The sequence below is a fragment of the Onthophagus taurus genome, chromosome 1 (assembly GCF_036711975.1).
Source record: "Onthophagus taurus isolate NC chromosome 1, IU_Otau_3.0, whole genome shotgun sequence".
Lineage (NCBI taxonomy): Eukaryota > Metazoa > Arthropoda > Insecta > Coleoptera > Scarabaeidae > Onthophagus > Onthophagus taurus.
Genome location: NC_091966.1, coordinates 41,242,819 through 41,267,542, shown reverse-complemented (window position 1 = coordinate 41,267,542; position 24,724 = coordinate 41,242,819). Strand labels below are relative to the sequence as shown.

The 24,724-nt window shown below is 34.4% G+C and overlaps 1 protein-coding gene across 3 annotated transcripts in view; it reads left to right on the top strand.

Annotated features, from left to right (window-relative positions):
• LOC111416882 (Shaker cognate b) overlaps positions 1 to 24,216 on the top strand; it is a 120,647-nt gene extending 96,431 nt beyond the window's left edge. For 2 of the 3 annotated variants that reach the window (XM_071201378.1, XM_071201376.1), the window contains 4 exons: positions 12,526 to 13,068; positions 13,126 to 13,300; positions 13,354 to 13,928; positions 22,439 to 24,216. In XM_071201378.1, coding sequence (XP_071057479.1) covers positions 12,526 to 13,068; positions 13,126 to 13,300; positions 13,354 to 13,919 — 1,284 coding nt within the window. In that variant the 3' untranslated portion in view covers positions 13,920 to 13,928; positions 22,439 to 24,216. The remainder of the gene's footprint in view (positions 1 to 12,525; positions 13,069 to 13,125; positions 13,301 to 13,353; positions 13,929 to 22,438) is intronic. The other variant, XM_071201377.1, reaches the window with a different exon arrangement.
• The last annotated feature ends 508 nt before the right edge of the window (positions 24,217 to 24,724 follow it).

Genomic DNA, 24,724 nt, shown 5'->3' with positions numbered 1-24,724 from the left:
TCGCTATAAAATTAATTTTTTGAAGGATCCTTGTGGAAATATCACCAATTATTAATTAAAGTATCCTCTTTTTAATGCAACAAGCCGTTTTGAAAAATCGCTTTTAGTTTTTGAGAAATACATTTTTGAAATGATCGACAATTTTTACGAATTTTGCAATTTTCATCAATCAAGTTTTAAAAATTCGTATAAAATCCATTTCTTGGAATATGAGTATAAAAATTTCCCAAAATTGTTAATAAGAGTATCCTCTTTCCAATGAACCAACCCGTTTTGAAAAATAACTTTTAGTTTTTGAGAAAACAATATTTGAAGTTTTGATCAAATTTTCGATGTTCCAATTTTCATCGATAATTTTCAAAATTCGCTATAAAATTAATTTTTTGAAGGATCCTTGTGGAAATATCACCAATTATTAATTAAAGTATCCTCTTTTTAATGCAACAAGCCGTTTTGAAAAATCGCTTTTAGTTTTTGAGAAATACATTTTTGAAATGATCGACAATTTTTACGAATTTTGCAATTTTCATCAATCAAGTTTTAAAAATTCGTATAAAATCCATTTCTTGGAATATGAGTATAAAAATTTCCCAAAATTGTTAATAAGAGTGTCCTCTTTCCAATGAACCAACCCGTTTTGAAAAATAACTTTTAGTTTTTGAGAAAACAATATTTGAAGTTTTGATCAAATTTTCGATGTTCCAATTTTCATCGATAATTTTCAAAATTCGCTATAAAATTAATTTTTTGAAGGATCCTTGTGGAAATATCACCAATTATTAATTAAAGTATCCTCTTTTTAATGCAACAAGCCGTTTTGAAAAACCGCTTTTAGTTTTTGAGAAATACATTTTTGAAATGATCCACAATTTTTACGAATTTTGCAATTTTCATCGATCAAGTTTTAAAAATTCGTATAAAATCCATTTCTTGGAATATGAGTATAAAAATTTCCCAAAATTGTTAATAAGAGTGCCCTCTTTGCAATGAACCAACCCGTTTTGAAAAATAACTTTTAGTTTTTGAAAAAAACAATATTTGAAGTTTTCATAAAATTTTTGATGTTGCAATTTTTATCGATAATTTTTAAAATTCGCTATAAAATTCATTTCTTGAAGGATCCTTGTGGAAATATCACCAATTATTAATTAAAGTATCCTCTTTTTAATGCAACAAGCCGTTTTGAAAAATCGTTTTTAGTTTTTGAGAAATACATTTTTGAAATGATCGACAATTTTTACGAATTTTGCAATTTTCATCGATCAAGTTTTAAAAATTCGTATAAAATCCATTTCTTGGAATATGAGTATAAAAATTTCCCAAAATTGTTAATAAGAGTGCCCTCTTTGCAATGAACCAACCCGTTTTGAAAAATAACTTTTAGTTTTTGAGAAAACAATATTTGAAGTTTTGATAAAATTTTCGATGTTGCAATTTTCATCGATAATTTTCAAAATTTAAAATTAATTAAAGTATCCTGTTTTTAGAGTTGCTTCGTTAGTTAAATCAGCATCAAAAAAGTTCATTTTGTATCTTGGATCCAAATAAGTTGCCATATCTTATCAGCTTTCTTATTAATTTCATTTTTATTCAAATATCGCAATAATGTGGCAATGTAGGGTATCACTTCAGAAATTATAACCATAATGGCCGGATAGATATGCCGGATAACGAATATCGGCTTTTCGCAAAATCACTATCCGTTCCATCACTACTATAAAGCTTCGGTTGTAAGTGACCTCAGCTATAATTTTCCACAATCACCAAAAATATATCTTCCCTGATTTAGTATACGATAATTATTTGTATAACAAAGTTGCGATATTATGTCTTCAGGCCGAGGTCGCTTGCGGCCGAGGCAGTAGTTACATCTCGTTTTATCTTTAACTCTCTTGATTATATCGACCTCATGCAACGTCAGCTACAATGTTCCATGGCCACTAAACATATATCTGCACTGCCGTACTACAAAATAGTTACTTATACATATATTATAGTCGATCATAATAACAAACGACCATATTTGGTTTCCCCAGAAGTTCCTTGAACTTGAACTTTGAATATCTCAACAATGGACCATTTTCGGATCTATGTTTATTAGGCTTTTTTTGTCAATTTTTGATCAGAGAATACGCTGGTGAAGTATTGTACAATCGTTGCGGGACATCCTGTATAACAGAAAATATATTAAATAATAGAAGATTGTTCAATTTAACCAGCAAGATTTCCTTGTTCAATTAGTATTGTAACATCTGCAGTAAAGTTCTTGATGTGTATAATACATTCCTTAGTGGTGGAGATGACTATTTTAATTAATAATAGAGGAATATAATACAATAGAATTCTTTTCCAACATAACACATTTATTGTGTGCGCTTCGACCTCTACATAACTCACCCAACTGACTGGCAAAAGAAAATTTAATTTAACGGTTTATACTCCTTCTTCGTCTCGAATTGTTTGCATGATAGTGCGAAGTGCCATTTTCTCAAAAATAAAACCACGTCCAGCCGAGTTCCAACTATCTCTCTCACAATTTTAACATAATTCCTAGACATTGTGAATGGCAAGAACAACTTTGAAAATTTGTTGAATCACTTATCTTCTTAACGTCTTCATGAAATAAGTATGATAGCATAGACGTTTCTGTTGGTTGACGAGTATTCCATTCTTTTAAGTGCGTATAATCCGAAACTGCTAAGTTAATTGTAAAAATTTAGAACCTTCCTTGTCTAATTACCCATAATCTCGCATATACAGTGTGTTAATTAATTATCGTACCCGACGTCATCATTGCAAGTATGCAACCAATATCACAGTATTTTTATTGCAACACGCGATTTACGTATGATGCGTATTGCACTGTGATATTGGTTGCATACATCTTGTTGGATGTTGCAAAAAGACGCTAAAAGTGTCTTAAACGAACTTTTTTGGTTTATAATAAAACAATTCGAAATTACACCTGTATTATTAAAAAATTTAAGAATATATTTTGTTATTGTATCATAAAATTTTCTACACACAACACAGCTAAAATCATCTAAGATTACTTTAGAATTTTATGAATTGCATGTAGCATGGTATTCTTGCTTCTCTTTTTAAATGTGGTTATTCGTATGATTGTTTAGATAGAAACACAATTACTTAAAATAAATTTAAATTACACACTGGTTTACGTTTATTTGTTTTTGTCTATTCAAAAAAAAAAATACGAAGAAAAAAAGCGTTTTGGCTAAAAAAATATTTGAACTATAAAAGTCTTTTGTGTGTCTTTCTCTACTTTTCCTTTTTGGTGTCCAGCAAAAAAAAATCTTAAAAATAATTAAAGTCTGTGTGAACGTTCTTTGCTGCCTAAAGAATTTTAAAAAAGAAACAATGCTGACACAAATAAGAATGGTGCGTTTACAGGATAATAAGCGAGGATGTCACGGAGAATGCATTCCACTCCGAACGAAAAGTGTGTAGAATAAAATCCGATCCAACTTTCAAACAAAAACGACTACAGCAGGTAAGTTTCAAATTAAAAAAAAAAAGTTTTCAGGTTTTAAACGAGATCAATTCGAGAATTAATTAATTATGAAATTAATAAATAAGAAAATGAGGTGATCATAATCAAAATACTTCTAAAAAGCACTAAAAATAGACACACAATTTTCAAAGTTTTCTAAATTAATTAACCCAAAAAAAAAAATTCAAACAAACAAAAAGCTAGTTGGTAGGTATATTTTGAATGCACGCTAGTCCATAGGAAATAGTGTTAAATAACAATACACACTTTTTTCTGCACGCAACAAGATTATGTGATGATCTTCAACGTGTATTTGCGACTAGCCGTTTATTTTTTTCTTTTCTTTCTTGATTGAATGATAACTACATTAGTGCTTTGCTCTATTTTACACGTTTTTTTTTAATTTGAAATGCACGTGACTCACTCGAGTCCATTAAGTAAATTACTCACTTAACTATTATTCTTTTACGTAAATCACAAATACAAATGATCCAATTAAATTAAATTCGTTAAGATCCTATTAGCTTTTATTAAAGTCGTTTTATTTGTGATTATACTAAATTAGATATTTAGATATGATTAAATTAGAACAGAATTATTTTTTATTATAAAAAAAAAATAGTGATTTAATAGGAAAAATTGATTACTTAATGTGTTTATCGGCATAAATTAAAAAAAAATCATTAATTGGTTTTTGAGATTAAGATTTTGGTTACTTTTTATATATACAGTGTGTTAATTAATTATCGTATCCGACGTCATCATTACATGTATGCAACCAATATCACAGTATTTTTATTGCAATACGCGATTTACGTATGATGCGTATTGCACTGTGATATTGGTTGCATACAGAAGAAGAAAACAAATTTTATTCTGTACCCACTACATAAAAAAAAAATAAGAATAACAATAAAAATATCTATATGTATATACAACAAAAATAAAAAAGTGAAGGGGTGAGAATAGGGCTACCGACCAGGGTCTTTCTGCCCGTGATTTTTGTAGTCGGCGGCTTGTTTCAGTCTTCTCTGACGGCCAGGAGTTTTTGGGAGAGAAGGGGTGGATTGTTGCGAGGGTGGAGTAATCGAGGCGATATAAGCGTGTGTTGCAAGGCGTTGGTAGGAAAATTTAGGATGGATTTATCGGACAAGGATTGAAGACGGGTATGGATGGGGGGTATATCGGTAAGTTGGTATAGCAGATCATTGCTAGAGTTAAAGAGGGGATTACGGGGGTTTCTAATTCGGGTGATGGATCTCAGTGCAGATCTTTCCGCTACTTCCAGGTGGTACTTCGTTCTTCTTGGTGCGTTACTTAGCAGTATTGATCCATATTCTATGATGGGCCTGCATATGGTCTTGTAGATGTGCGAGGCACATGAGGTAGAGATTCCGCGACCGCTGAACGAGAGAGATTTAAAGTGTTTGGCGCGTGTCTTTACTTTCATCTTCACCTTGGTTGCATGAGTGGAAAACTTAAGCGTTCTGTCAAGTATTATGCCAAGATACTTGCAGGTTGGTGAGACGGAGATTGCCGTTGATTGGATTGTAATTGTGGGAGAGGGAGCGCGGGGTGAGAGGAATGGGACAAAAAATTGTGTTTTTGTGGGATTGAGTAGCATGCGCCATTTTCAGTACCAATTTTCCGTTTCGTTTATGAGCGTCTGCAGCTTACGGACCGAGGAAGTGATATCCCTACTGTGCGAAACCAATGCTGTGTCGTCGGCATAAAGTAGTGCGTATGCAGTGAGGTTAAAGGCGTCTGGGTTGTCGTTGTAAAGATCGTGGCAGAATAGATTGTTACTCCACGTCTCTATGAGCCACGAGAGGCCACAAATATATCGTGACTACTGTGAGCAGAATGAGTAATATCTTGCCTTAACGTGGCAGAATTGTTTTATTTGAAACGTTTGAAAGGTTCATGAAAAGTCATCCACTCCCACACCAAAGTTTATGATACTAAAGTTATGTCATTTCTAAGACAATGAGACTTAAAGCTTGAAGAGCACTTTTTCTATGTTTATGTATTAGCAGAAGCACTGCATACTATAAAACTACATCGTTCACAACACTGCAGGCCTGCAACTTTAGGAATATTCCTACCGCGGCCGCTTGTGACCGAGGCTCTATCATTACATATATGGATGATGGATGGCATGGTCGGCATAAAGTAGTGCGTATGCAGTGAGGTTAAAGGCGTCTGGGTTGTCGTTGTAAAGATCGTGGCAGAATAGATTGTATAGAGAGCGAGAGATAGGCGAACCCTGAGGAAGGCCTTGCTGAGCGGAGAAGCTGTGGGAGAAGTGATTTTTCAACTTCACGATGGAGGAGCGATTCGACAGGAATTGGTTTATCAGGGTTAGAAGGTAGTATGGCGTTTTTAGCTTATCCAGTTTAAATAGCAATCCTTTGTGCCACACGGAGTCAAAGGCCTTTCGGACGTCCAGAAACACTGCTGCAGATTTCAGTTTTACAAAACGTGCCGCCTGGAAGTTGGAAACCAGAATAGTTAGTGGCTGGGACGTTGATTTGCCGGATTGGAAGCCAAATTGGTAAGGCGGAATTTTCTTTGATACCGCAGCCAGCAGCTTGTTCTTCAAGTGCGTCTCGAAGAGTTTTCCAATTACGGGGAGCAGTGAGATGGGGCGATAGTTGGCTGGATCAGATAGAGAAGAATCCTTCTTGGGAATACAAGTAATAATTGACGTCTTCCAGTCGCGCGGGAAATGCTGAGTCGTAAGGCAAAAGTTAATTATTTTTCTGATAAAGCCATGGATGTTAAGATCTAGACTTCTAAGCAGTTTCCTTGTGATGTTATCATAACCGGGAGCGGTATCTTTTCCCTGTCCAAGAAGAGTAAAATATTCGTCTTCCAACATGAGAGCATCTTCGGGTGTCTCGAACGGTGTCAAAAATGCGGATTCGTACCAATTACCTATAATGTTTTTATTGTGGGGACAAAACGAAACATCCTCGGCAAAGGTGAATACATCTTCCAGGTAGTCAGCGTGTATGTTGACAATCTCTTCAGGGTTGGAGTGCACACCGCCATCGGTAGGATCAATGAGCTCCTCCGTTCCAGGTGTCTTTTGGTATCTTGATAGTTTTCGAATTTCGTGCCAATAGTTTCTTCCTTTACACAGTTTTATTTTGTCACAGGCTTCCATGTACTTTTCCGTTCTGTATTGCTGAATTAGTTTCTGTATCTTTTTGTTGAACTCATTAAACTTCTTTTTCAACTCAGGCACTTCATATACCCTGAAATCTCGATATAAGCGTCTTTTCTCCTTGATGAGTCTGATAATAAATGGAGGTAGCGGAAAACTGTAGTGTTTGGTGGTTCTGGATGGGCTCGCTTTGTCTATCGACTCCTTAAGACATTTGTTAAACCTTGAAATCGTGTCAACTGTGATTGTCTGATGTGCTTCTATGAAGTCTTTCATTATTGAGTTAACTGTCTCCATGTCGCAAAGTTTATAGTTTTTAATTAAAGTCGGAACAGGTTTAGGTACGTTGGGTGTGACGTTGACATAAACTAAAATGCCCAAGTGATCGGAGCATAAATCCGGAACAACTTCTACCTGTGTAATTAGACCGCGGATGTTTCTTGTGCAGAATAGTAGATCAGGAGTAGAGTTCGGATTGTTTTCCATAACGTACGTGGGAGGAGTCGTGATTTGTACGAAATTGGACATATTCAGGAATTGTCTTATGTGTTTCCTTTTGGTTGGATTCGGATTGAAGTCACCAATTATGAGACATTTGTCGTGCAGTGAGGCCATGTTAAATATGGATTCTTCAATTTTACTAAACGGGTGGATATAAATTAAGAAAACATGTATTAAGTCTGTCCCGATAGTGATGCAAAAATGAAGTGCATTATTTAATGGAGAGTTGATTGCGCCCATAGCCACCGCTCCTCCTCTGACTCCTCTATTTATAATATTGCCGTGGTTTTGGATTGACGTCCAGTTTCTAAATGTGATGGAAGACTTCGATGTTGTTTCCACAAACATTGCACAACGGATGTGATTCTCAATGATGTAGTTTCCGATCAGGTGTGATTTCGGGTGGTAGCTGTTGATGTTTGCGTACAATAATTTTATGCTGGTCATTGTTGATCTTGCGGAATCGAGGATTGGTAGCCGTGGATAGATTCTGTAGGAGATGGCTTAGAGGTGTCCTGGAGATCAATCATGATAACGTACATGTAACTTCCAGAGAATGCGACAATCGTATCGATTTGGTAGTTTTCTACAAATTTCCGTTTGAGGGAATTGATAAGCTCTTGACGATCGCGTGGTTTGGATGAGTTAATTTTTGAGAGGTAGGTATCAATAATGTGGTCGTGAATGGTGATTGGTTTATGTATGCGTGTTTCTTTTGTTTTTGTAGAAATTTGGTCAGATTTTTTATTAGCCGATTTTATTCTAACGTTAGGGACTCCTCGTATGGGAGCTGTGGGGCGGTTCTTGCATTTTAGTGACCAGGCACTGTGTCCCTCCAGGCCGCAGGATTTGCATTTCTCCGGTAGCTGTGAGGTGCATTTAGTGGTACTGTGTGGGCCGAGGCATTTTGAGTACTGCACTGTGGCAGTGCATTCTACATACTCATACTCCCGCTTGCAGAAGCTTTTGATAGGAGTCGACACACCCGGAAATTATCCTAAATAAATAATATAAATAATAAATAATATTTTTGGTTGCATACATTTTGTTGAATGTTGCAAAAAGACGCTAAAAGTGTCTTAAACTTTTCTCTCAAGTCTTTTCCATTTTTAATCCTGAAATATTTTGGTTACTTTTATTAATGGTTCCGACAAAATTAATTATTTACAAATATAATTTACCAAAACTTGCATTAATTTCAATATTTAACATTTATCTGATTTATTCCAAACATTCTTTTTCCATTTAACATTTAAGCACTCCTCCCAGAGTTGATACCACTGTGCTATATTCCCGTAAAGACCCTCAAAAAGTGTAATTCACCACACATAATAACATAAAGGCTCCTCCACCGATACTACACCATCAAATTAGAAGCAATGATTAAAAAAAATGTACAGAAAAAATTATCCAACCTTAAACATTTTTCTATAATCATAAGAAATTATGGCTTGGTGCTAACTTGAGCCAAGATGTACCCCAATTCTTATATGGGCCACTAACCTCTATCGCTTTGTTGTGGCATTGCTGAGGTTCAATACATGTCATGTATTGTTGGTTGCAAAAAGTTAGACTCTACATGTTAAAAAAAAGTGATTAACAGTCCAAGTATGTCTTGCTCTGATGATAACTGTTCTTCAGGAGGTTCTCCAAGTGAATTTGTAAATAACTGGATGAGGTGGGTTTAGCTAACGGTAGTTGTACTTGCGATATGTGTGGTACCATACGAGTTGGAAACACTTTTTCAATTCGTTGTACGTAAAGAGTCGTACAAACGCTTTTGAATGCCAAAAATCACTAGCAGTTCTAATTTTGACGATAATAAAGATATAAATTCTCAACGTCGTCAACAAGGACACCCATTATCATTAACGATGATTTTGAAACTGTGAAAAAGCGTGGCAGAACTGCTTCATCAGTTGGATTTGAATCCAAAGATGTTGAGAAAACTCCAAATAACTCTACTCCCGTTACGGATTTTGTTAAACCCCATCCTAAAAAGCGCAAAGGGGAGAATATAGCTAAAGACCACACTGATTCCGAATGTTCAGAACTGTTTGTGGAATTCAATTAGCTGATTTAGACATTTTAATTTGCTCGGTTTATCGGCAAGATGGAGCTAATATGCAATGTGATGATTACCATAAACTATTCTTTATTTTTGCTCCCTCTTGATAGGCGATGACTTTAATGGACACCATACTGCGTTTGGCTCCACTAAGAATAATCATGCTGGTAATGTGCTTTTGAAGTCTATAGATTACCATTCTATACTGTAATGATGGATCTTCTACCCGTACAACTAGGCCGAGGGAGGGTGCCTCTGCTGTCGACGTCACCATTTTATCTAGCGATATAGCTCACAATGTAAAGTGGGAGGTTTTGGAGGACTCCTTTGCTTCTGATCACATTCCTATTTTTATTCAGTATCAATCTTCCGTTTCTTTATCCCAAACAATCTATCCTAAGAGCAAATGGAAAATTACATGATTTTACAAGAACTATCACAGAAAAGTTTGATTCTACAAAAGTTCATCTTATTCTTCAAGATCGTTTCTGTTTTTTATGCAGGCGACCATACAGAAGGACAACCAAAACACCACTGCCTTGGTGGGATGAGGAGTGCCCCATCCTGGATAACTATTTTAAGGTGCAAGAGACTATGGTCTACGTCAAACGATTTCTGAAGGCAAAAAATTATTGCAGTAGTATAAACAGAACTACACCTGCAAAAGAAGTATGGGATATTATTCGAAGATTCTTCACTTTATATCCAGACTGATTCCGAATTACCCATATTTTATCAAAATAATGTAAACCCTAGAGTGCAGATAATGCAAGCTTTTATGCCCGTTGATGAACATGAAGTATCTATAATAATTAATAACATTAAAACTGCAGCGGTGGGTTCTGGTGGTATCTCAGTCTGGATGATTGACTTGTGTACCCCTTTTCTCATTCCTTATATTACTCACGTAATAAACACTGCTATTCATCAATCAGTTTTTCCGGATGCCTGGAAGATGGCTGAAGTAATTGCGTTACCTAAAGTAGCTTCCCCTTCTGCCCTAAGGGATTTTAGACCGATCAGTATCCTAGCAGTAATGTCAAAAATTTTAGAGAGAGTCTTGAAAAGGCAACTTAAAGCACACTGCGAAAGTTATAATTTACTGCCAGATCAACAATCTGCGTTTCGTTCGGGTTTCAGCTACGCAACAGCTTGAACCTTACTGATGAGGTATTTGCTTCTAGAGAGGCCGGGCAAGCCGCACTTTTGTTCACCAAAGCATTTGATACAATAAATCATAATATACTTGCATTTAAACTTCATTATTTTGGTCTTGGAAATCAGGCTGTAATTTTAATAAAGTCATTTTTGTCGGATAAGTCTCAGGTTGTGAAGATTAATAATCAGCTGTGTCTGTTATTTGTGGAGTCCCTCAGGGGTCCATTTTAGGGCATCTGATTTTAACTAAGTTCTTAAGCATTCGCAGATTCACTTGTATGCAGATGATACACAGCTTCTGCTGAATTTTAATCCAAATAATTGGGATGATGCCTGCATAAAATTTAACTCAGATATAGTATTATTTTCTAGTGTTGCTAAACGTCATGAGCTGCATTAAGCACATGCATCTTCTGTTCTTCTGTTTTGTGGTAGTGTCACAAGGAGAGCAATTAATCCTTTGATATCCGGTCAATTGGTGGTGAATGGCGAACCTGTTTCTGATATAAAAATTTTAGGAGTTACATTGGATCATCAGTTGAGGTTTGAGGAGCATATGGCCAGGTGCTTGAGGTTTGGGTATGGCGCCCTCCGTCTCTTGTATACCCATAGGGATGTCTTAAATTAAAAATTATGCTGTGTGATAGCTTGGTTCTAAGCAAATTAAATCACTGCGACGTTGTTTATGGTCCAAATTTAAAGGGCGCGTCGTATCCAGAACCTCCAGAATGGTTGTCTAAGGTTTATTTACGGAATTCGTAAGTATGACCACATGAAGAACAGACGTAAACTGCATGCAACTTGTGTTTATTATAAAACTATTAAATAAATAAGTCAATGGCCTCCTTACTTGCTGCAATACCTATCTTTCAGAAGCTAGGTCCATAATATTAATGTAACAAGGAAAGATGTATTTCCTACCAGATAGTCAAAACGTACAATGATCTACCAGTGAACCATATGTACCTTATTTTCTGGGTTGCCTGGCAATAGATCTTGTCTTATTAGTGAGGATAAGCTGCAAGATTTTCTGAATCGTATTACCTATAGAACGTCTTTTTCCGGGCGTGAAGCATTTTTTGTTGGGCGTTTATAATTAGATGTTGGCTACATCAAGACATTCAAAAGTATGGTGGCTAGATCAAAATAAAATCCTGCCTTGTCATCAATATGGCTTTAGAAAATCGTTTAGTTCGCTGGACGCAGTGGCAGTTTTAGTTACCGAGGTTCAACTTGCTTTTTCAAAAATCAATATTGCGCCAGTTTATTTCTTGATTTGAAAAGCGCATACAATTCGGTAATCCTGGACTTATTGGAGCAAAAGATGAACTTTGTAGGAGTTCCAGCTAAAGTGACACGTAGTATTGTAAACATCTTTCGCGATGGAGATTTATATGTCCGAGATCACAGAGGAAATTTTATCGGTCCTTATTTATCGGTTCTTTTCAATATTTATTTCATCGATTTTCATGAGGGTCTAGGGATTATAGCCAACAACTTCTTTTATCAGGAGATCATGGAACTAAGACCTCCAATCAATAATAATACTTGGTTTATATGCCTCTTAGCATTTAGACACGGTCCAGATGATCCTTAATATATCTTGGTATGTATAATATGAATTATGAAGCTTCCGGAGTAGAATGTCCAGTTTAAACATTATTGGATACAGTGTGTTAATTAATTATCGTACCCGACGTCATCATTGCAAGTATGCAACCAATATCACAGTCCAATACGCATCATACGCAAATCGCGTATTGCAATAAAAATACTGTGATATTGGTTACATACTTGCAATGATGACGTCGGGTACGATAATTAATTAACACACTGTACAATGACTCTAGTCCTTGCTGAACTCACTTTGTTGGGCAATTTTGAATATTATAATCTGCGTCATGCTAAAAAATTTGAAAGCTGTGAAACATATGTTTAAAGAGATAAAAAAGTAAACTGTAATTATTAAAAATGTCAAAAACCAATAACTTTTCTAAATGAAAAATTGACTTAATTTTAATATTTTAATTGAAATCTGATAAGCACATTATTAATATATCAATAAAATACAAAGATTTACAAAATATCATTTTTCTTTTCTTTGACTCCATCATCCAGGGATTCAAAGAATTCGTTGACGCCGAAAACTTAATGCCACTAGCGACGAGCGACTTCCGAAATCCGGTCTGTTTAGAAATGAGAACACTGAAAAATGAACAGAACTTAGTATCATTCGACGATTTCGATTTGAAAACGAAACCATTGGTTTCCTACAGCAACAACAACGTAAATAATAACAATAACAACGGTGATATGGGGAGTATGGACAGTTCGGATACTTTCGCCAGTTGCAACACGCACCCGTTTCATTCTCAAGGTGATCTTACCTCGGATATAGCCGACCCATCTTGCGCTATCGACAGCAATCTTTATGTGAATCCGTTGGATAAGAGTGGTGATAATAGCCCGGTTACTCCAGCACCTCCAACTGGAAGAACTGGGGGATTCAAAAAATCGGCATCCGGTGATACAGCTCTTAGAAGTTTAACGACATCGCCTATGGAGGAGGGTTATCGAGGTTTTGGACCGATCGATAGAGGAAGTCGAGTTAGTTTGAACGATTCTTCGTATCCTCGACAAAGAAGAACAAGATTTCAACAAGTACACAAATTAATATTTAATTTATAATCAAATTTGTATTATTTAATTTATTTTTAGGGTGGAAAACCAAGAACGCGATTTGGCGATGCTTTCGAGCGGGATTCCCAAGAAAGTTTAGAATCGAAAAGACCTTCCAAGAAATCTTCGTTTATGTCTTCCAAATCGTTCGCTTCGGCTACAAGAATCATTAATCAACATTTATTTGGTGTTCAAACTTTAGGTACAAGATCAGGTTTGCACAACATCAACAATAATCCAAATTTATTAAATTTTTTTTTTAATTAGGTAAAAATGGTGGGAGTAAATCTTCATTATCGGTAGACTCGATAGATAGCAGAGCAAGTCCTCAACTTGAACACCACCGAAGATCAAAATCAATCTTAAAAAAATCCGATAGCAGCGGTTACAAATACAATGACCCGGAAAGTGAACGTTTAATATCCGAATTAGACGTAGGTTCGGGAAACGAATATTCGCCGAATAAAAGATTATCTTCTCCTCCGATGCCTCACCGGACGTTGAGTCAAAAACGTGCTAAGAACGCTTCCTCGTCATATCAACAACAGCAACCTCAACAAGAAAATAATGAACGTGCGAAAACGTTGAAATCGTCGTTATTTTTGCTCGATGATATCATTAATAAGGAAAAACAAGGTTATAGCGATCCGGTTATTGATAATAAATTAACGGAAAGTGAGGTGCCACTTTATATCTGTCCACCACCGCCGCCAATGGATGATCACTCACCTACGGAAGAAACGAGGTTGTTGCTTCATACCACGATGATGGTTGGGATTAGTTCGAGACAACCGGGAAATACAATTTCAAAAGGAAATAATTTGGCTTCGTAGCAGTCAAAGGTTGGTATTTGATGAACTGATTAAATATTTGGAGGTTTTTTACAAATTCAGATTTTACTTACTATATTCTTGTTGGGTAATTTAGCAGTATGAGGATAACCAAGACAAATTTTTTTTTGTGTATATCTTATTATGAAAAAAGATAAAGTTAGTTATTAAACAATGTCGCCAAACTCCGTGCTATCATATTGAATTTTTAGTTGTATTGCATGCTGTTCTTAGGATATCATCAGAAATACTAAATTAATTGAATTAACTAAATGATTGCCAAAGAGAAATAAACCGCAAAAGTGTCCAAGATTGTCAAAAATGTTCAAAAATGTCGAAGAGTGTCTGAAGGTGTCTAAAAGTGAGAACACTCTGTAGACAGAGTTTATGACGGAAAATGCAAAATGTAGAATATCAGGTAATTTAGACCAACCGAGGTTCGGTAATTAATATTATATCAACCCGAAACTGGTTTACACATTACACCGCCTGGGCCGCTAATGGCCTCTACTGAACTTAAGGCATACATTGTAAGATACACTGTTGGAAATAATTCACGAGCACACCCTGTATAATCTGAACGCGTGTGTCTAGCGGAATAAAATTTGGTATGGAAGTAGTACTAAAGTAGTGTAACTTACTCTCACATCGAGAGCGGCACAACTCTGCTGGGAGGAGAAACATCAATAGCGAGAGTATCCCCCGGGAGCTTCGCGTACCATCGCTACACGACGTGGCATGGAGTCTATAAGTCGCTATATTGTAGCGAGAGGGATGGCCAATCATGCCACCTCAACTCGCTTCCATAGCTCCTCTTGAAGTCTCCGACCAGTCATGTTCCAAACATGTTAGATTGGATTCAGATCCGGAAAACGAGCTGGCCATGGAAGCATTCGTATACGGTGCTCTTCTACAAAGGTCTGTACAACACGCCCGATGTGCTGTCGTACATTGTCGTGCATGTATAGCAGACATGGGAGCCGCCGAACGTAGGGAAGCACAACGGACCGTAGTACCTCATCTACGTATCGTTGACCCGTCATGGTCTGCTATACACGCAGCAGACGTGTACGTCCACCATATGTAATCGCACAAATACCATAATGCTCGGTTGTCGGTGGATAGGGCGTTCTTGCACACACTGCTCGAGTAGACGATCATCACGGCTCCGACGAACTAAAATTCGCGCAGAGCCGTCCCGGCCGCGGCTGTAGGTACCTATGTCCTACCTCAGAACATTCTCGCCATGCTCGTTGCACTGCCGATAACGACCGCTCGAGACGACGCGCAATTTCACAGAACGATACACCCTCAATATTCATACCCACAAACATTCCTCGCTCAAACTCGCTTAAAGTAACGCGATCGCTCATCCATTGCGCACAGAGTACGATAACAATGTGGTCCCTCACACCACACTAAAAACGACCGGTATTTTCCATCCACTTCGGTCTCCATAGCGACGGAATGTTCCACTTGGAAGCACGGCTCAGTCAACAATGCCGCGACGGAACAACTCGAAACTCGCTGAATACAGTAAACCTTTGTGCTCCGCAAATATTATTAATTTATCTTCACGCGTTCAGATTATATAGGGTGTGCTCGTGAATTATTTCCAACAGTGTATTGCAAAATTAAGTGGAAGTCACGTGCGGTAGAAGCTCTACAATTAATATCATATCGACTCAAAGCTGGTAAAGCCATCATAGCGCCTATCATAGCGGCTAACCTTAATACACAGAATGTAGGATTTCGTTCAATTAAGCTGAAGTCGTTTGCGCCCGAAACTTTATAATTATTATTATTATTGCTGCCGGGCTGAGGAGAGCGGCCCCTCTCGTTACCGCGACCTATAAGATCTATTGTAACCTTAATGAACCTTAGTATTGTCCTGAGGTCTTGAACCTTTATGTCGGTAGGTAACAGGGGAGTTTTACCGAAGACGTTGTGCCTTAGACGGCCTCTGGCGAAGCAATTGCACAGTATATGTTCAGCAGTTTCTGACTCGTCGTTGCATAGTCGACAAGTTTGATCCTCAGCTTGTCCAATGTGGAAAAGGTGGTATTTTAGGGGCACATGGCCGGTCAGGTAGCCTGAGAGCGTTCTTTATCTGAGGCATAAAACCTCTTTGGTTTTGTTTTGCGACGGAGTTATCATACTCTTCGCTTGTCTGTGACCTGGAAGTTCTTTCCAGCGTAAGGCTATCTTTGAAGCCTCCCAGTTGTTGATTGTTTGTTTTAAGTGGCTTTTTTGTAGTCCACATCCAGGTTGGGGTCCAATGAAGGTCGTGTTTGCTGCCTCTTTGGCCAGCTTGTCGGCCTTTTCATTGCCCTCAATGTTGCTGTGACCTGGAACCCACTATAGGGTAACATCATTGCCCCTAGCGAGTTCTCTCAGGTTGTTGGTACACTCTCTGATCAGTGCGGAGCCACACGTGTAGGCCTGAATTGCCTTTAAGGCGGCCCGACTGTCTGTGAAAATGTTTATGGATGCACCTTTTTGTCCTTTCTGTAGGTTCAAAGCGGTGCAGAAGTTTATAGCAAGAACTTGCTGAGCTGAGGGGCAATTTGATGTGACTATTTGGTCCACTGATGCCCATGCCTACTCCAGATCTTACTGTCTTTGAAGCATCGGTGTACCAGGCTAGGGCTCCTCTTTTTAGTTGAGGCCCTCCCTTCGCCCAATCATCCCTGCTACTAAATATGACCTTATACGGTTGGTTGAAATTGTATTCCGTCGGTATGAGGTCCGTTTTAATTTCAATCAGGTGATTTAGACATAGGTCCTTGAGATATCTCTCCTTATTATGCCCGCAAGCGACTTCGGCGATTCTAGGCGAAATTGTTCCTTTTATATCTTTGTAAAAATACAAAGTTTTCTATAAGAAAATATTTAACCTCCCTCTGCCGAGGTCGCTATACGGGCGAGGCAGTAGAACTTACTATACTCTGTTTTTAAACCAGGAGTATTTTAAATTTGTCACCAGATTGACCTTGCACGTGATTGGTTGAATGCGAGGAAGGTTCACACACAGGCAATTTTGATTTTGAATTTGAAGGTTAGGTAATTGATAATTCGACAGTTTCGTGTCATTATTGTATATTTTGTGTTCTTAAACCCTTTATTATATTTTGAAATAAATACACTCATAACTTCAATGTTAATTTGTATGTATAGTGTTGACGATAACAAACGAAAATAAATACAATAATAAGTAAATAAATAAATAATAATTATTAATTTAAATTTACCGCCAAAATATCTAGTGATATTTTTTGGTGATTTTTTCCAGTGTAAATCTGACTTTCGCGTTTACTCCTCCTGGTTTAAAAACAGAGTATAGTTCTAGTGCAAGTGTTAGTTCTACTATCCGTGCAAAAAGTCAAGGCCCCTCACTTTAGAGATCGATATCTTCGTGACCGCTCGATGGAAAAATTGGGGTAAAGTTTACTGTAATCAGTGAACATTTCTGCGTATCACATGTTAATTTGGAAATTTTCGGGTCCGCGATTTTTCTTTTATCACGAGTTAAGTGAAAAAAGTACCCGATTTTTGAAAGTGCCAGCAACCTTGTCTACTTTGCGATTTTTTTTCTCCAAAACTATTTGACGAAAAAAATTCAAATTTGAATTGGTGGTAAACCGATGTGTTCTTAATGTGGGGCATATTTTATTTTTTCGATATTCCATATAGTTTCGCGGAAAATAGCGGATTAGTAGGATGCGGTTATTTCGAAAACCACCTGGCGGATTTCAACGCGGTTTTTACCAAAATATGTCAAATACTGTCGGTTGTCGGATTCCGTTATGAGATTTTCAAAATTAGGACTCCCTAATATTTTAAGAACGATTTAATGGAATTACAAATTAAAGAGAAACAGAAATAAGCTATGCGGGGAGAGAAGGGTTCCGTCCAATCGGAACAGATGATTTGTCCCAGACAGTACGTCGCGCCTTTATCTTACCTACATAAAGAAATACGGCGCGACGTCCTGTCTGGGACGCATCATCTGTTCCGATTGGACGGAAACCCCGTCACCCCGCAGAGCTTATGTCTGTTTCTCTTTAATTTATCATTCCATTAAATCGCTCTTAAAAAATTAGGGAACTCTAATTTTGAAAAACTGACAAGGGAATCCAATAACTGACATTATTTGACATATTTTGGTCAAATCAGCGAGGAAATCCACCCAGCCGTTTTCGACATAACGGCGTCTTACTAAACCGCGATTTTCCGCGAAAATGTATGGAATATCGAAAAAATAAAATATGCCACTCATTAAGAACACACCAGGCTACCACCTGGTCAAAATTCAAATTTTTTCGTACGACAGTTTTCGAGAAAAAAAATTGCAAAGTTAACAAAGTTGCCGGTACCGTAAAAAATCGTGTACGTTTTTCATTTAACTCGCGATAAAAGGAAAATCGTAGAGCCGAAAATTTTCAAATTAACATATGTTACGTAGAAATGTTCAGTGATTACAACAAACTTTGTCGCAATTTTTTTTATCGAGCGGTTGCGAAGATATAGATCTCTAAAGTGAGGGGCCTTGACTTTTTGCACGGATAGTCGTTTTAATTGTTATTCAGCGCTAAGTTATTCAGCGCTAAGTTGTATATTTTTAAATTTCGGGTTTAGCCCTGTGTCTTCAGACGCTGAATGTTAGGTAAGGTTAGTTTTGTTTACAAACATTAATTATACCATGAAGTATTCTTTGGCAATTAGTAATGGCAATTATAGCGTGAAGTTTTCTTTTGTAATGTCAATTATAGCGTGAAGGAATGTTCGGTAAGGTTAGTTTTGTTTACAAACATTAATTATACCATGAAGTTTTCTTTGGAAATTAGTAATGGCAATTATAGCGTGAAGTTTTCTTTTGTAATGTCAATTATAGCGTGAAGGAATGTTCGGTAAGGTTAGTTTTGTTTACAAACATTAATTATACCATGAAGTATTCTTTGGCAATTAGTAATGGCAATTATAGCGTGAAGTTTTCTTTTGTAATGTCAATTATAGCGTGAAGGAATGTTCGGTAAGGTTAGTTTTGTTTACAAACATTAATTATACCATGAAGTTTTCTTTGGCAATTAGTAATGGCAATTATAGCGTGAAGTTTTCTTTTGTAATGTCAATTATAGCGTGAAGGAATGTTCGGTAAGGTTAGTTTTGTTTACAAACATTAATTATACCATGAAGTATTCTTTGGCAATTAGTAATGGCAATTATAGCGTGAAGTTTTCTTTTGTAATGTCAATTAGAGCGTGAAGGAATGTTAGGCAAGGTTAGTTTTGTTTACAAACATTAATTATACCTTGAAGTTTTCTTTGGTTTCTTTGATTTTTCCTAGTGTAAATCTGATTTTCGCGTTTACTCCTCCTGGTTTAAAAACAGAGTATAAAACTGACTATTTCGTATTGATTAATCAGAACTAGCGCTTCGCCCACAAGCGACCTTGTCGATTTGAAGAGAAATCGATCTTTATTAAAGATACAAAGTCTTCTGTAAGAAAACATAACCTCACTCTGTCGAGGTCGCTTGCGAGCGAGGCGCTTGAATCTTCAAAAGATGACGATTTCATGTTGATACATTGCTTCGGCGATTTTTGATGATATCGTTTATTTGATGTTGAATAGATTACACTAAAAAGACCGAAATAAATCAAATAAAAAAAATCTTGACACAAAATTTGACATTTGATGTTTAAAAACTAAATAAGTACCAACCCAAATAAATTAAAATCAAAAATTACCAGAACTTAATAAATAAATTTTTATGATAAAAATAAGAAAATTTCATAACAAATTCTTGTTTGCGTCTGAACTACATCATCAGTTGAAACCATATCAACAAAATTATATCAAATGGAATGAACTAAATGAATCTAAAAGAAGTTATCTTTAAATTTCTAGGAAGCATGTGGGTTCTTAGAGATTTCTTTCAACATCTTCTCTAACATCTGTCAAAATCAACCTTAAGTATCATACCTGATGATGGCGATTTCAAGAGAAATCGTTCTTTATACATCTTTGTAAAGATACAAAGTCTTCTGTAAGAAAGCATAACCTCACTCTGTCGAGGTCGCTTGCGGGCGAGGCGCTTGAATCTTCAAAAGATGACGATTTTAGATGATATCGTTTATTTGATGTTAAATAGATTACACTAAAACGACCGAAATCAATCAAATAAAAAAAAATCTTGACACAAAATTTGACATTTGATGTTTAAACAATAAATAAGTACCAACCTAAATGAATTAAAATCAAAAATTACCAAAACTTAATAAATAAATTTTTTGACGAATCGAAAATTTTATCAAAACTTCAAATATTGTTTTCTCAAAAACTAAAAGATATTTTTCAAAACGTGTTGGTTCATTTGAAAGAGGGCACTTTTATTAATACTTTGGGAAATTTTCATACTCATATTCCAAGAAATGAATTTTATACGAATTTTTAAAATTGCAAAATTCGAAAAAGTTGTCGATTTCAAAACGGCTTGTTGCATTAAAAACAGGATACTTTAATTAATAATTGGTGATATTTCCACAAGAATCCTTCAAGAAATTAATTTTATAGCGAATTTTGAAAATTATCGATGAAAATTGGAACAACGAAAATTTTATCAAAACTTAAAATATAGTTTTCTCAGAAACTAAAAGTTATTTTTCAAAACGGGTTGGTTCATTGGAAAGAGGACACTTTTATTAACACTTTGGGAAATTTTTAAACTCATATTCCAAGAAATGGATTTTATACGAATTTTTAAAACTTAATCGGCGAAAATTACAAAATTCAAAAAAATTGTCGATTATTTCAAAAATGTATTTCTGAAGAACTAAAAGCGATTTTTCAAAACGGATTGTTGCATTAAAAAGAGGATACTTTAATTAATAATTGGTGATATTTCCACAAGGATCCTTCAAGAAATTAATTTTATAGCGAATTTTGAAAATTATCGATGAAAATTGCAACATCGAAAATTTTATCAAAACTTCAAATATTGTTTTCTCAAAAAGTAAAAGTTATTTATCAAAACGTGTTGGTTTATTGGAAAGAGGACACTCTTATTAACAATTTTGGGAAATTTTTATACTCATATTCCAAGAAATACATTTTATACGAATTTTTAAAACTTGATCGATGAAAATTGCCAAATTTGTAAAAATTGTCGATCATTTCAAAAATTTATTTCTCAAAAACTAAAAGCGACTTTTCAAAACGGCTTTTTGCATTAAAAAGAGGATATTTTAATTAATAATTGGTGACATTTCCACAAGGATCCTTCAAGAAATAAATTTTATAGCGAATTTTAAAAATTATCGATAAAAATTGCAACATCGAAAATTTTATCAAAACTTCAAATATTGTTTTCTCAGAAACTAAAAGTTATTTTTCAAAACGTGTTGGTTCATTGGAAAGAGGACACTCTTATTAACAGTTTGGGAAATTTTCATACTCATATTCCAAGAAATGGATTTTATACGAATTTTTAAAACTTAATCGGCGAAAATTGCAAAATTCGAAAAAATTGTCGATTTCAAACATTTTTTTCTCAAAAACTAAAAGCGATTTTTCAAAACGGCTTATTGCATTAAAAAGAGGATACTTTAATTAATAATTGGTGATATTTCCAAAAGGATCGTTCAAGAAATTAATTTTATAGCGAATTTTGAAAATTATTGATGAAAATTGCAACATCGAAAATTTTATCAAAACTTCAAATATTGTTTTCTCAGAAACTAAAAGATATTTTTCAAAACGTGTTGGTTCATTGGAAAAAGGACACTTTTATTAACAATTTGGGAAATTTTCATACTCATATTCCAAGAAATGGATTTTATACAAATTTTTAAAACTTAATCGGCGAAAATTGCAAAATTCGAAAAAATTGTCGATCATTTCAAAAATTTATTTCTCAAAAACTAAAAGCGACTTTTCAAAACGGCTTGTTGCATTAAAAAAAGGATACTTTAATTAATAATTGGTGACATTTCCACAAGGATCCTTCAAGAAATGAATTTTATAGAGAATTTTGAAAATTATTGATGAAAATTGCAACATCGAAATTCGATCTTCAAAATTGTGTATGGCATCATAATTGTCCCTTATTTATCTTAACGTTGTCCTGGTATTCCTCAACATCTTTCTTAAGGTCTATTAACATCAACCTTAACCATCTTGCCTGACAGTTATCAATGATAACTTATCAATCTTATCATTGACTTTCCCAATTTTTCAACATCATTCCTAATATATTTCGATATCATTGTTTATATATCTCGACATAGTCTTTAATATGTACGAATGTTGTCCCTAATATCATCGATATCGTTTATGGCAACAAAATCTGGGCTCCTTTGAGATGTTTCCTATTATCTATCAATACCGTTCTTGATATCCAATCGTTCAGATCTCTAAAATAGGTACCTGGAATTTAATATTTGAAATTTTAATGATTTAATTTTATTATCGACTAATTTTTTTTATTAATTTAATACTCCTAATTATTATTTTCTATTTCAGATTTATTTTGTACATCAAAAAATATCAACGGGGATTCTAACTGAGAAAACAGGGTGGTACTTTTGGTTCATGAAAGTTGCGGTTCCAGCGACGTGACATTAGATGTAGGCGAAAATTACATCTTCAAATCGACAACAACAACAAATAAATAATAAAATCAGAACAAGATAATCTGATTTTAAAAGAAAACATTAAAAATTTTAAAAATTATACGCACTTTTCGCTCGGATTACACACAATAACAAACAAAATCACGATACACACAAAGCTAAAAATAAATCTACAGTAACTTAAGAAAACTATTTAACAAAAAAATAATAAAAAAGGAATTTGTAAATAATACGTAACGATTATACATAAAAAAAACTATATATTTGTTGGCGTATTTGTTTCATGAATGCAATAAGAAGAGGTAATGTTAAAATATTATTATTAATTAGTATTGTTGCTAATTATTGCACGACTATTAAAAAGATTGAGTCAAAAAAGCACTTTTTTTTAGATGTCGTAGTAAAAAAAATTGAATTAATTAATTAATTGAATTAATTAAATAGCAATACGAGTGATGTAGGTATTTATTTTTAGTAGAAATGAACTGATTAAAGAAAAATGGGTCACGCTTGTTTTTGTCTGTGATTATAATTAATTTCATTGTGATGAAAATAAAAGTTAATTAATTTATGGTTAAGAAGAAATGGGAAAAGGGATTTGGTTTAAATTCGTTATACTTAATTGATTCCATGAAGTAATAATAATAATTAAATAATAACTTTTTCTTGCAATATATTTATTAAAGAATAAGAACCAAGTCTTCAACTTACAATTAAAAAATGATACTGAAAGAAATCTGTCCTAAAACAACTATTTTAAATCGTCAATATAAAAAAGAAATAGAACTTTATTTTTAATTTTTCTTTCTTGGACGTTCCTAATGTGTCAATTAATCGTATTAATTATTTATTAAACCGGACAGAAAGAACATTAATTTATCCATTGAGTGCTAATTAAATTGTATTTTTAAATGTTGTATTAAAACTCAACAAGAAAGAATTTTGAGATTATAAATCGGACCAACAAGGGAAATTACTTAAATTATCAAAGAAAATTAACCCATAAAAACGAAAATCATATTTTTCTTGCTTAATTTTCGAATAGATCATAAAATTAGCCGTGTTTTAGGGAATTGAAGAAAAAGTTAACAAAAAAAATTACAGCTTACTGTCAAAATCGCTATTTTCAATGTAACAACAAAAAAAATAATGTAACCTAATGTAATTTGCTTTATTTGAAAACGGCGCCAAAAAACGAGTAATAAATAAATTGTTAAATTTAGAGCGAAGAATCGGGGGAGAAATAAAGAAATAATCAAATAAATTGGTTCTTGCAGTAAAATAAGTGTGATAGAAGCTTAAAAAAAAGGTTATTGTACAAATAAGAGAACTAAAAAGCTTGCATTAAATTAAACTCAACAAAAAAAAAATAATAAATAACTATAAAGACGCATTTTTATTCAAACATTTTATTTTGTACACCATTTAAAAATACACTTAAAAAAAAATATATCAAAAATAAACGGGACACCTGTACATAAAAAAAATTTTTACTTTTTTATCTTGATTGTAAATTTTCTATTTTTCAATGCGGAAAAATTACTAAAAAAAAAAAAGAAAAACGTTTATTTATAAAGTAGAAAAATAGAAAACTCTTTTTGCCTGTATCACTTCATTCCTTGTTTCTAATTCATTATTGAAATATTATTATTATACGATTGTTGATTATTCGTATTGTTTTCTTTGCACTTCATCCTCCCATCTCCTTAACTCACGTTCACTTCGTTTTCATTCGATTATAAACTGTTTTCTTGTAAATAACGCAAAATGTTTAATCACTAAATTAACCTGCAAAAAGTGTAAGACTGCACTCACAACTAATATCGATAATTTTTTAGTGTCATCACTATTAAATTATAATCAAATACTCGCCTATTATTAATTAATTATTAATGATTAATTAATATATCGTTTTAAAACGAATTTTTGTACATACAAAATAAACAACGTCGTTTATTATTATTATTATAATAAAAAATGGGGGAACCTCGCATTTTCCTTTCACGGTTTTATTTTGTTAAATTAAATAAATCAGAGGCTATCAAAATGTAATTGTTAAAATTTAATAAAAATACATGATTGTTCCGCATTTTAGTTTTATTTTTGTTAAAAAATTAAACGACTTTACACAAAATTATAAAGTCTATGGCAGTGGTGGAACAGAAGTGTTTTGATA